This window comes from Miniopterus natalensis, chromosome 11, assembly GCF_054644295.1.
Source record: "Miniopterus natalensis isolate mMinNat1 chromosome 11, mMinNat1.hap1, whole genome shotgun sequence".
Classification (NCBI taxonomy): Eukaryota; Metazoa; Chordata; class Mammalia; order Chiroptera; family Miniopteridae; genus Miniopterus; species Miniopterus natalensis.
The window spans coordinates 43,045,934-43,057,408 of NC_142091.1; the positions used below are offsets into that span (position 1 = coordinate 43,045,934).

The window sequence follows — 11,475 nt, forward strand, 5'->3', positions numbered from 1 at the left end:
CAGAGAGCCTGTCCTGTGAGGTGAGATCATTTGTTTACAAGAGGCAGGTGATGCCGAAGATACAGAGCAATCCATCCGCCTTAGGGACCAAACAGATTCCCCCCACCTCATCCGCCACCAGAGTGGTCAAGGCAGGGAGGCTGGGCGAGGTGACCTTCCAGAGCTGAGTCTGTGCTTCTAAAAATAGAAGCATCATTGGAGAATGCGAAGGGGAGGGGAGGCTGTGGAAGTCGGGGACAAAAACCGGATCCCCAGAGCATTGTCAGAATGCAACTTTATTAATTAGACACTCACCAGCTTGATAACCTCAGGTATCACAGAAATTGAAGCTAAATAAATTGGCTTCGTTATTTTCCTTTCTGGTTACACTCTTTCTGGGATAAAAAGGAGAAAGGGAAGCATGTCCTCTGACTTACTTGAATGGCTGTGTACTGCCCGAGATGTCTTCCCCAACAGAGGGAAATGGGGGCTCCTTAGAGACACATCAAGAGAAGGCAAGCTCTGCAGCGATGTGGGAGTCCCCAGGGGTGGGCGGTAGGGCCTTGGGGCCTGGGGCCCAGCCATCTCGCCCTGCATGGAGACTGCACGGGGCTCTGTCTAAGGCTGGGTATGTCCAGGGCTGTGATGTGCGGGGTTTCTAGGTGCTGCTCTCGTGCTTCTGAAGGGTCCTTGTCCAGAGCCATGTGAGGACAAGGCGTTTCCAGGGTCCGGTGGAGCCGTGTGCTGGTCTGCAGAGGTTGTGTGAGACCAGATTGTGTGCAGTGCTCTGGCGGGTAGAGGTGCATGTGTGTATGGGTGTGAGTGTGTGAGTGTGTGTGTGAGTGTGTGTGTGTGTGTGTGTGTGTGTGTGTGTGTGTTTTGGGGCATGGGGTGTTTGCAAGAGCTTAGGAGGGGTATTGTGGCAAACTTGGGGGGCCTGTGTAGGGCAAGTGTGCATATAGATAGTGACTATTTGGAGGACTTTATGGGCCTATGTGGGGCTGGTGGAAAGAACTGTGGGGGAGGCCATGTGGGAAACAGGGCGGGAGAGCCTCCGAGGAGCTGTGTGGGGACCTGTTTGAGAGATGGCCTGGGGCTGTGCGGAGCATGTCTATGCAGGCTGCTGTGGGGGCCGCACAGTACCTCAGTACCTCTTTGTGTATGTCATCCTGGGGGCTCTGTGTAGACTGTGACGGGGATATGAGTGGACCCACAAGGGGACTCTGTTTGGAATAGTTAAGGCTGTGGGGGCTTCTGCTCTGGGCCACGGGGACTTGTGTGAGGCTGGAGGACTGCAAGCGTCTGGATAGAGGGTGACAGAGGCCCTGGATGGCCTCCACAGCTTTGCCATCTGAGGATGGGCTGGGCTTCCTTAGGCTGAGGGGCTCCCAAAGTGCAGGCGTTCATTCTTCTCCAGGTGACTGGCTGCAGGCGAGAGGCACCGGGATTCAGGAGATGAGCGGAGGGGGCAGTGCTCACCCTTCCTGCGCTGCCCTGCGGCCGACCCTCTGCACGCCAGGCTGGAGATGCTCCCTAACGCTTCAGCGTGTGCTCTCTCAACAGGACAACGTGGACCTGGGAGAGCTGATGTTTTCCCTCTGCTATCTTCCAACGGCTGGCAGGCTGACCATCACCGTTATAAAAGCAAGGAATCTAAAGGCCATGGACATAACGGGAGCATCAGGTGGGACACTGTCTGATTCAGACTTTCTCATGTGGTTCTGTTGTAGGACCTTATGAAGTTTCTGGTAGAGTGATAAACACATGGACCCTGGAACCAAACTATCTAGGTTTAATCCCTGTCCTGGACCTAATCGCTGTGTGACCTTGGGCAAGTCACTTAACCTCTCTGGGTGTCAGATTCCCCATCTGGAAAAGAGGATAATAACAGTAACTGGCTCATTGGGTTGTTATAAGATTAAATGAGTTAATACATATAAAGCCATAAGAACATGCCTGGTGCGTACTAGATATAGCCTATTATTAGCTATCAGCATTATTATTCTTTCTTAAGTCTTCGTCACCATAATTGTGAACTGGGCCCACAATTTACATATGGTGATACAGCTTATCTAATCAAGTCTTTCCTCAGATATAAGCAGTTACCATCTCAGGTTTACTGAAGATCGAAGAACCCTCTATCCTTATAAAAGGCTCATTAGCAAACTATGGAGTTTTGTTTTTCCAGTGAATCAAATATATACCTTAAATTCTAAACCCTAAAAAAAAAGCCCCGAACTGCAGTTCCTAACATACAGATTCACGAGCAACTTCTGCAGGGGCTCCCGAAATGTGGTCCTAAAATACCCAGTCTACCAGCTGTTGGTCACTGAAATAAAGGACATCAGATGCAGTATATTCTGCTTCCAGTCTTCCAGGGTTTTTCCAAGCAGAAAAAAGACTTGTTCCCTTCTGGCCCTCTAGGTCCCTCCTAGACAGTGTATTGTTATGCAGGTGAAGAGAGAAGAGCTCCCCACTGAGCAGTAGGGCAGTGAGGTGGAACCAGGAAAGCCTCCCTGAAGCAGAGACCAGCCTTGTCACCTGTCACCCCATCCCAGCGTCACACCACAAGCAAGCCTGCTCCTTTCTCTCCATGACATGCTAAACTGCTTCCCCCTTAGCAACCTGGCTGCAGGCAGCTTCAGGGGCTCAAGGCCCCTGCACCTTGGAAACCGACCCCTGAAACTCCGCCTGTCCTCAGGGAATTCAGCTCCTCCCTTTCCCAAAGACCAGATGTTTAGGAAAACATTGCCAGTAGTGGCCCAGAGTCGGGCCTGCAGCTGGCTCTCCAGGCCTTGAAGGTGCCTTTGGGTTTCTCTCCCTGTCCCAGCCAGGCCGGTCGGAATTCTAGCTGGAACTGTTTCCAATTTGGTAACAGATTTTTTTCACACTATTTTTAAATTCCACGCATTTTGAGGAGACAGTGTCCTGTGCTTTTTCGTGAATGAATGACTTAATTCTGCTAACTCTAGTCACTGCCCAGGCATCGTATTAATGAAACTCCTCAGACTGCAGCCGACAGGCAGGAGCAGTTCCGCACACACGGCCCGTGAAACCCCGCGATGGTGGGGCCGCCGGCCTAAGCCTGCACGTGTCCTCACGGCTCCCCTGCTTCTCGCCGTCCCCACAGATCCCTACGTGAAGGTCTCAATGATGTGCGACGGCAGGCGGCTGAAGAAGAGGAAAACGTCCACCAAGAGGAACACCCTGAACCCTGTTTACAACGAAGCCATAGTCTTTGACGTCCCTCCTGAGAACATTGACCAAATCCACTTGTCCATAGCGGTCATGGACTATGACCGGTGAGATGCCTGCAGCTCTTTCAGGGCAGGTCCCCTGTGTCCAGGGCAAGGGGAGGGGCGGGCAGCCACCATTCTTAGCCGGTGTCCCAGCAGCAGGAAGTGATACGAATGAGCGGCACATGGAAAGCTGATTGACAAGGGATCCAAACCGCGCTGTTGAGTCGGGTTACGACAGGGCCCCTTAGCTCTCCCAGGCTTTCCTCCCCCTTTTAAATCTCTTTCTCCTTCTGCACCCTCCTCTCCCCCCACCTCTTCCCCTCTCTACACCAACACCCCCTCCCAAGAACCCCAGCTTGGAGAACTCTGGCCCCACAAGTCTAAGTCTTCTCTTGGCAGCCCTGCCTGGCCTTCAGGGGAAGGGTCTACTCAAACCAGCAAAGTAATTGCTTTAGCCTGACCATCAACATTTCCAAGCATATAACTTTGTTATTTTTTCCCCTTCTCCTAGCATGTTTAATAAAGATCATTTCCATCCACTTAAGTCTGAAAGCAAACACAGAAATATTCTCCTGAAAATGCTAGAATCACTATGGATGACAGGGTACATTAAAATGTATAAGATGCTCGACTTTCTAATTAATACAGCACAGAAGAGATATTTATAGCCTACATTGTAGCCAATTGTGTATTTAAAGGACAGATTGGAAAAACAGTCACTTTAATATGCAAAGAAAGTACCAACAGGGAATTATATATGTTAAACCAGTCATTAGAATGAAATGAAAAGTCTCTTTTTAATTGGAAACCTCCCACGTGGTCTGGGTACAATTATGAAAAAAATCATTCTGACTTCTAATATAATCTTCCAAATATTATTTGTAGCTAGAAATTTTTCCACATACCTCTGCAATGTCAACAAAGCAGCTCCAGTGCCCTGAACACTCTTTCCAGCAGATGCCTGGGGGAAGCATAACCATCTTCCAGCCCCAGGCCCATGGGTGGCTGAGTTGCCATGGGTGTGAGAGCCCATACTGGGCAGGAGACCTCTTTCTGTCTCCTCTGAACGACATACAGCACCAGTAGTGTCAGGCCATGGGAGGGGACATTGCCCACCAACTATAGAAAGCTAGGCCAGCATTTTTCAAGCTATTGCCAAGTTTCCCACATCGACAAATCTGATTATGTGAGCTCTGCTTCATTTTAATTCTCAGTAAACTCATGAATCTGGCCTGGAAAAATCCATGGCAGAATTCATGGAGCTTCTGCATGCAACTGATTTTTTTTTCCAACTGATTTTAATCACCATAGACTCGAGTACCCTTCCCCAGCTTGTTTCCCCCTTACTTCCTACCCAAACAGAAGGGAAAACAGTCATCTTTGCAGGAAGAAAAAGGAAGGAAAGTCTGCGTGTTTGGATCCCAGAGAGTTAAAGGATAGCCATGTCATTCTATTTGTACAAAGGATCTCTCGCCAAAACCTGCTAAGGAAAAAAAATGGGCCAAGGGAGGGACCTAACTAGGGAATGTTTCAGAAGTATTAGCCCTAAAGTTAAAGGAGCTAAGGATTTTTTTTACAGTAGGGAAATCAAATTGGGTCAAAGAGAAAAAGCTGGGTTTGGAAGGAAGGAGGAAAGAGCATGAGAAAACATGTTCTCTAAAGAGAGGGGGAGCAAGAAGACCCAGGAGCTTCCTCAGCTCTGCCCTCTTTGTGAGCTCAAGACTATGGCCCCAGACAAAGAGCTGCCCCCGATGGGTACTTGGTTGCCTCTTGCAGGAATCTGAGCAACTGTTATTGCAAGAAACTCTATTCAGGTGGCCCCCTTTCATTACATGGATTTGGAGGCCTGAAGGTCAACCTAGTTCCAAAACCAAACAGAGGTGTCATCCTTAGCATGCATCAGGGAGCTCTTCAACCATAGGGTTCTTGGGAACAAGCCAAGTCATACCATGTGACACTTCCGTGTTACAAACCCTAGGTGTGTGAGGGCCACGCTCTGCTCTTCCTCTCCATGCCACCGAGTACAATATTGGATCCCAAGTCTTAGTCTCTGTTAAACTTTCCATCTAGTTTTAAGTTAGGGAATGAAAAGAATCACCCCTCCCCAGCTCCTTTATTGGTTTAATTGAGTAGTTATTTTTCTTGCATACCAAAATTTTAAGAAAAAACTATTGTGGGCCATTTTCACAGTATAGGTCACAATGAGATCATCGGCGTGTGTCAAGTAGGCAACAAAGCTGAGAGGCTGGGCAGAGACCACTGGAGTGAAATGTTGTCATATCCTCGGAAGCCCATTGCACACTGGCATTCCCTGGTGGAGGTAAGACCCACCCCAACATACTCCAATTCATGGAAGAATAAATGCTTGAATGTTGAGGTGGAGGAGCCACCAAAAATGTGAGTGTATATTTCCTGGGCTGTTAGGAACTACATTCAATCTGAGGTTCAGTCTGTGATCTCCACCTGCCTGGTGGGTTTTGAGCCAAGGTAAGGGATCATCCTTCACATTGACTGTCCTTTAAAAAGGTCAAGATTCCAGCCTGGCCAGCATGGCTCAGCGACTGAGCATCGACCTATGATCCAGGAGATTGCGGTTGGATTTCAGGTCAGGGCATGTGCCCGGGTTTCGGGCTCGATCCCCAGCAGAGGGCATGTAGGAGGCAGCCATTCAATGATGCTCTCATCACTGATGTTTCTGTCTCTCTCTCCCTCTCCCTTCCTCTCTCTCTGAAATCAGGAAAAATATTTTTTAAAATAAATAAATAAATAAATAGGTCAAGATTCCAGCCCTGGCCAGTGTGGCTCAGTTGTAGGAATATCGTCTTATACACCAAAAGGTTGTGGGTTTAGTTCCCCATCAAAGCATTTGCCTAGGTTGCAGATTTGATCTCCACTTTGTTTGGGGCGTGTGTGGGGAGCAACCAATCAATGTTTCTCTCTCTCTCTCTTTCTCTGTCTCCCCCATCCTTCCCCTCTCTCTAAAATTCAATGAAAAATGTCCTTGGGTGAGGGTTAAAAAAAGGTCAGGATTCTCTGATACTTGCTTTGGGTTGACATTTGAAGGACACCTGCAGGATCTGGGTGAGTGTGGCATTTTCGGGCTATCATATATAGTGACTTACGCCTGGTGTCAGAAAGAACTTGAGACTAGGAGAGAGGAGGCCTAGACTGACTCTAGTATGAATGAGTGATTCTGGACAAGTTGGTTAGTATCCGATTCAACTGCATATGATAAAAATATAAAAAACAATAAACCACAAAACAACAGTTGAAATGAAAATTTATTTCTGTCTTACATAATAAAGGTCAGAGGAAGGAAGCCTAGATTATTATAGTGGTTCCATGATCAACAGAGACCTAGACTTCTGTGTTTCTACCTCACTGACCTAGTGTGGGTTGTTGTTTTCTGTTGTTTGAGGTCACCTCATTGCACAACATGGCTGCTAAGGTCTAACCATCACATATCTTATAAGCCATAGAAAGGTGCCCAAAAGCGCACACATTCCTTTTCAAGGATTTTCCTTGACGTCTCATGCAACACTGGTACTGACAATAAACTTAGTCACATAGACATGTGTGGGAAATGTATTCTTTTTGTTTTGTGAAAATGTGCCCAATTAAAAACTAGGGTAAAAATTTCTTACAAGGAAGAAGAGGGTGGTGGATACCTGGAGGCAATGGACAGTCATTCTGCCTCTCATACTCTCATTCATTCTCTCACTCCCCGTCGTTTCCTTCTCATGCATTCTCCTCCCACTCATCTTTGCTCACTGACTCACACTCTTATTTACTTACTAACTCATTCTCTCAAAAATAAATTGCATCCACTAGGTAACATTTCTGAGGGTCAAATGCCATATTAGGTACAGAAAGTAGATGTGAATAAGAAACCATCCCTTCCTTCCCTTGAAGAGCGTATACACCATAAGAGAGACAGACTGTGGTGAGTAAACTAGTCTTTAAAGTGCACGTCTGTGCCTGGCAGGCGTGGCTCGGTGGTTGAACATCGACCTAGGATCCAAGAGATCAAGGTTCGATTCCCGGGTCAGGGCGCTTGCCCCAGTTGGGGGCTCGATCCCCATTAGGGGGCGTGCAGGAGGCAGCCGATCAATGACTCGCATCGTTGATGTTTCTCTCTCTCTCGTTCTCTCCCTTCCTCTCTCTGAAATCAATAAAATATATATATATTTTTAAAAGTGCACATTTGTAATCATTGTCATCCACACCCAGTGCTACAGAGCACGAAGCAGGAGCGTGTTGTCATGCTTAGAGGTAATAGTCCACGGAGCATTTCTTCCTCCTGCTCCTGGTAAGTGAAGGGAACCGAGCCCGTGGGAACGGGGACACCAGGGAGTCTGGATTTCAGGCCGAGAGCTTTTCTCTTAGCCTCCCGCTGCACACAGCTGTGCCCCCTGCAAAGCCATCCTGAGAGGCCAGCCCCAGAGCCTCGCTCAGTGTGGGCTCTGCTGCCATTGACAGGTTAGTCTGGTGGCAGTAAACATCCAGGCAGCTGTACAGCGACCCCTGTCTGGCCTGGGGACAAAGGGACAGTCTTCCTTTGTTGCAGATGGTGCCAGAGGGAGAAGAGCAGGACAGGGTTTATGGATTGATGCTAAGCTTCAGGGTATCAGGAGAAGCCTTGGGCCTCCAATTTGCAGGTCCCTGAGGACCCCTCTGCCCCTGGGCCATCAAAACCAAGACTCTTTCTTTCCTGGACTCAAAATTAATCCCTAAGGAAGACCCACGGGCCCTCTAAAGCTGGAGAAGTGGCTGGAGGGCTGTGCTGACTGGACCGCACCTCACTCCCTCAGCTCCTGGTGCGGGTCTCAAAGGCATCCGTCTGTCTGTGGGCTCCTTAAGTCGCCTGTGCCTGTCGCTAGCAGTGGCCGTTAGAGAAGTTGTAATAGACATTTTGCACCCTTGTAAGTCACCGCTGACTTCAGTTCTTATTTGTAATCTGGCGTGTGAAACAGCGTCAGAGCTCCGTGCTTCTCACGACACAGGACGCAGGAAAGGATCGGGATGAGACGAGGAGCGCAGTGTGGGGCTGAGGCATGAGCCCCGACCCCGGGTACGAGCAGTTCTTTCTCATGACCTTGCGAGGGAGTAACCCTGGGTGGTGCGAGTACACAATGGGGCCTGTAGACAACGGACCTTAGAGGCTTCCTTCTCTGCCAAGGAAAAGGCACTGTGTGACTTTGGTCACCTGGGAGATATTCCTGAATCCTAAGCACCTGGCTTTTTGCAAATCTGTGTTTGACAGCTATGTAAGTGAGAAATAAATGTCTTTAGGGTTAAACCACTGAATCTTAGAAGTCGGTTGTTCCAGCAGCTGGAATAACTTCAGCTAATACAATGGTCATTCTCAACCCTTGCAGCAGAACTTAGGAAATGAAACGGCCGTGCCCCTTCCACGAAGGGTGAACCAGGGGAGGCGGGCCCTGCCCTGTGGCTTCCTGTCTCCTTTGAAGTGTGTGCCCAGAACTCCAGATGCAGCCTCAGAGGGGAAGCAGTACTTTTCTTTTTAAAGATAAATGTGCAGCGAACAGAAGTGGGGCACTGGTACCAGAGGAGATGAAAAGCAGTCTGGGGGAGGTCACTGCCCTTCGCTAACAGCCGAGAGGCTGGAGAAGGCCACAGGCGGGCGGGAGGAAGCTCTCACTCCGGAGTGGGTGGACCCAGGTTCAGGTCCTTGTGCCGCCACTCGCAAGTTGTTTTCCCCTCTCTGAATCTGAGTTTCCTCCTCTGTAAAGTGGCCGTCACAGCACCTGTCTCACAGGGTGGTGGTAAGGATTAAACCATCTAATATATGTGAAGCACAGCAGCTGGCACATAATAGCTGCTCAGTAAAGGCCTCAGTTATAGTCATTATCATGTATGTCCCACATTCCGAGTGACTGCTGTGTGTCCTCATGTGACTGTCACACAAAGAAATATCATCCATCGTGTGTCATAGAGGATCACAGGGAGGCTGGGAATGTCCATCCCCTGCACCCGTGAGCCATTACCTCAGGACGGGGGAAGGGGTCATTTGCAGCCCTGCTGGACGTAGATGCACATGTATCAGTTCTGCTCCTTCTGTTTTCCTCGGCCTTAAGGATAAGTTGCTGTTATACCTGCTTCCTTTAAATTTCTGTTACAAAACAAAAACAGTAATGAAGTCCCAGTTCTCTTGTGTGTGTGTGTACATTAGCATGTGTGTTTGAATGAGAGAAACGGGAAAGAGAGAATATGGGATCGTTAGGATTTCGTGTGAAGGGAGGCTGGCATGGCAGAAGCTCTTCACTGCTGGGGACTGAGGGGCCAGGTTAGGACTGAACCCTGAGCCTGCAGAGATCTGGCTGCCGCTCGGGGCTGCATCCAGCATGCCCTGACCTTGCCAGGGCAGGTGGCAGATGGAGTCTTCAAAGCCAGTGAGTTCAGAAATCCGTTTCTCTCCTGGGGATTCTGGATGGCTTCACCGCATACTCAAAGGTCAGCCAGTCATTCCCTTTACTGCCAGATGTCAAAGGCTTAGGAAGCTGGCAGACTCCCCCAGAAAAGGCTGCCTGGGACCCAGGGACAGGAACATCCCCTCTATGGGGCCTCGGGAGATGACAGAACCCTCGGGGCTCCCACCCCAGTCCCCGCCCGCCCCCCGCTGTATACCCAAGAGAAGGTAGTATTGGCCTGGCTATATCCCAGCACCTCACCCACCTCCTGGATGTGGAGCTGACCTTCCTCATGGTCTCTGGAGAGATCATAGAGACAGTTCCAGGCTTTCATTGCTTCCATGTGGAGTGCTATCTATATACACTCTCTCCATTAACACGTTGTAAACCTGGTTTGACGGGAAGACCAGACACACATACCGTTTGGTTAAATCAGATTTTACTTTTCTGAGAGACAGAAGACAGAGGCTCTGCTCAGAATTTACAGTGAAGATGAACAGCATTGCCCTGACCAGCCAAGGTGCAAGAATCTAAACCGCAGAGTCCCGCTCAGGGCTGGCCAGGTGTGGACAAGTCTTTCTCTCTCCAAGCTCAGCCTTTCCTACATGTCCCCAGGCTAACCAGGTCCTCCCACACCTGCCATTACGGGCGCCCTCGTAATGCCCTTGAGTAGCCAGTTCTACATTGGTCCTCTAGCTTCATGTTCGCCCAGGGGCCACATCTGCCTTCAGCTTCCTCCTCGATCCACCTGAAACTCAGGGTTTCAAGCCCGAGGGGTGAAGCCAGGACCTCACATCAGAGCCTCTTTTCCTTGTCTCTCCACCAAGGGCTCTCTACTTCCTCCTCCCTGCTGACGGAAACTTTATTTATATCCATAGCATGACCCCTCTCTACCTATGCCTTATGCTCAGAGATCCAAGGGCTCCTCTCAACATCTAAAGGGAACATTTGGCCTCGCCAGCGTGGCTCAGCGGTTGAGCATTGACCTAGGATGCAGGAGATCAAGGTTGGATTCCCGGTCAGGGCACATGCCCGGGTTGTGGGCTCCATTCCCAGCAGGGGGCGTGCAGGAGGCAGCCGATCAGTGACTCATCATTGATGTTTCTCTCCCTCCCTCTCCCTTCCTCTCTCTCTGAAGTCAACAAAAATATATTAAAAAATAAATAAAAATAAAGGGAACATTTGGAATTTAGATGCATCTCTTTTTGGACAAGGCCTGGCTCTTGCTTCATGAGGTTCATGAGGGTCTAGCTGATCACTGACCGTATGTTATTTGCCTTTGATGTGCTGGAATATATGGCATTGATTAATTGCATGGAACAGCATGATTTACAGGGAATGGAAATACTATCCCTATTACATAGATTGAATTAGTATTTGATGAATGAATGAAAGAGACATATAGTGAAAGTAGTTGGGTTCCTTTGGTTCTAAAGCTCCACAATTCCCCATTCAGTGGAGTTCAAAGTAGAGGTCAGTTTGGGGTGATGTAAAAGATACTGAGATTGAATTTGCAGTGGGCTCTCCAGATGGAGATTCCCTCAGTAAGCTCCAAGCTTGAGTGACCTTTTTTGCAGTTAGGAGAAGGGCGTGAGAAGAGGTCATCTGCTCCCCTGGTTCCCATGTGCTGCTGTCTGATGATATTGGTTTTGCATTTTGAGTGCAGTTGAGAAATATTCAAAACAGTAACTGAGGCACCTTAACTAAATCATGAAGGTTTCTCTTGAGCTTATGTAGATGGGCAGGTTCTAAAGTACTTCAGTATCTTCTTTCATAAGAGACAGAGGAAACAGAAATACCGCAGAGACCCCTGTGGGGAGTGGCAG

At 48.9% G+C, this 11,475-nt stretch overlaps 1 protein-coding gene across 1 annotated transcript in view; it reads left to right on the forward strand.

Moving 5' to 3' along the window:
• Positions 1-10,429, forward strand: part of SYT9 (synaptotagmin 9) — a 109,576-nt gene extending 99,147 nt beyond the window's left edge. Inside the window, exons 4-8 of the mRNA XM_087822266.1 lie at positions 1,543-1,663; positions 3,110-3,281; positions 5,409-5,538; positions 9,999-10,032; positions 10,362-10,429. Of these exons, the coding sequence (XP_087678392.1) occupies positions 1,543-1,663; positions 3,110-3,281; positions 5,409-5,538; positions 9,999-10,032; positions 10,362-10,429 (525 nt within the window). The remainder of the gene's footprint in view (positions 1-1,542; positions 1,664-3,109; positions 3,282-5,408; positions 5,539-9,998; positions 10,033-10,361) is intronic.
• The last annotated feature ends 1,046 nt before the right edge of the window (positions 10,430-11,475 follow it).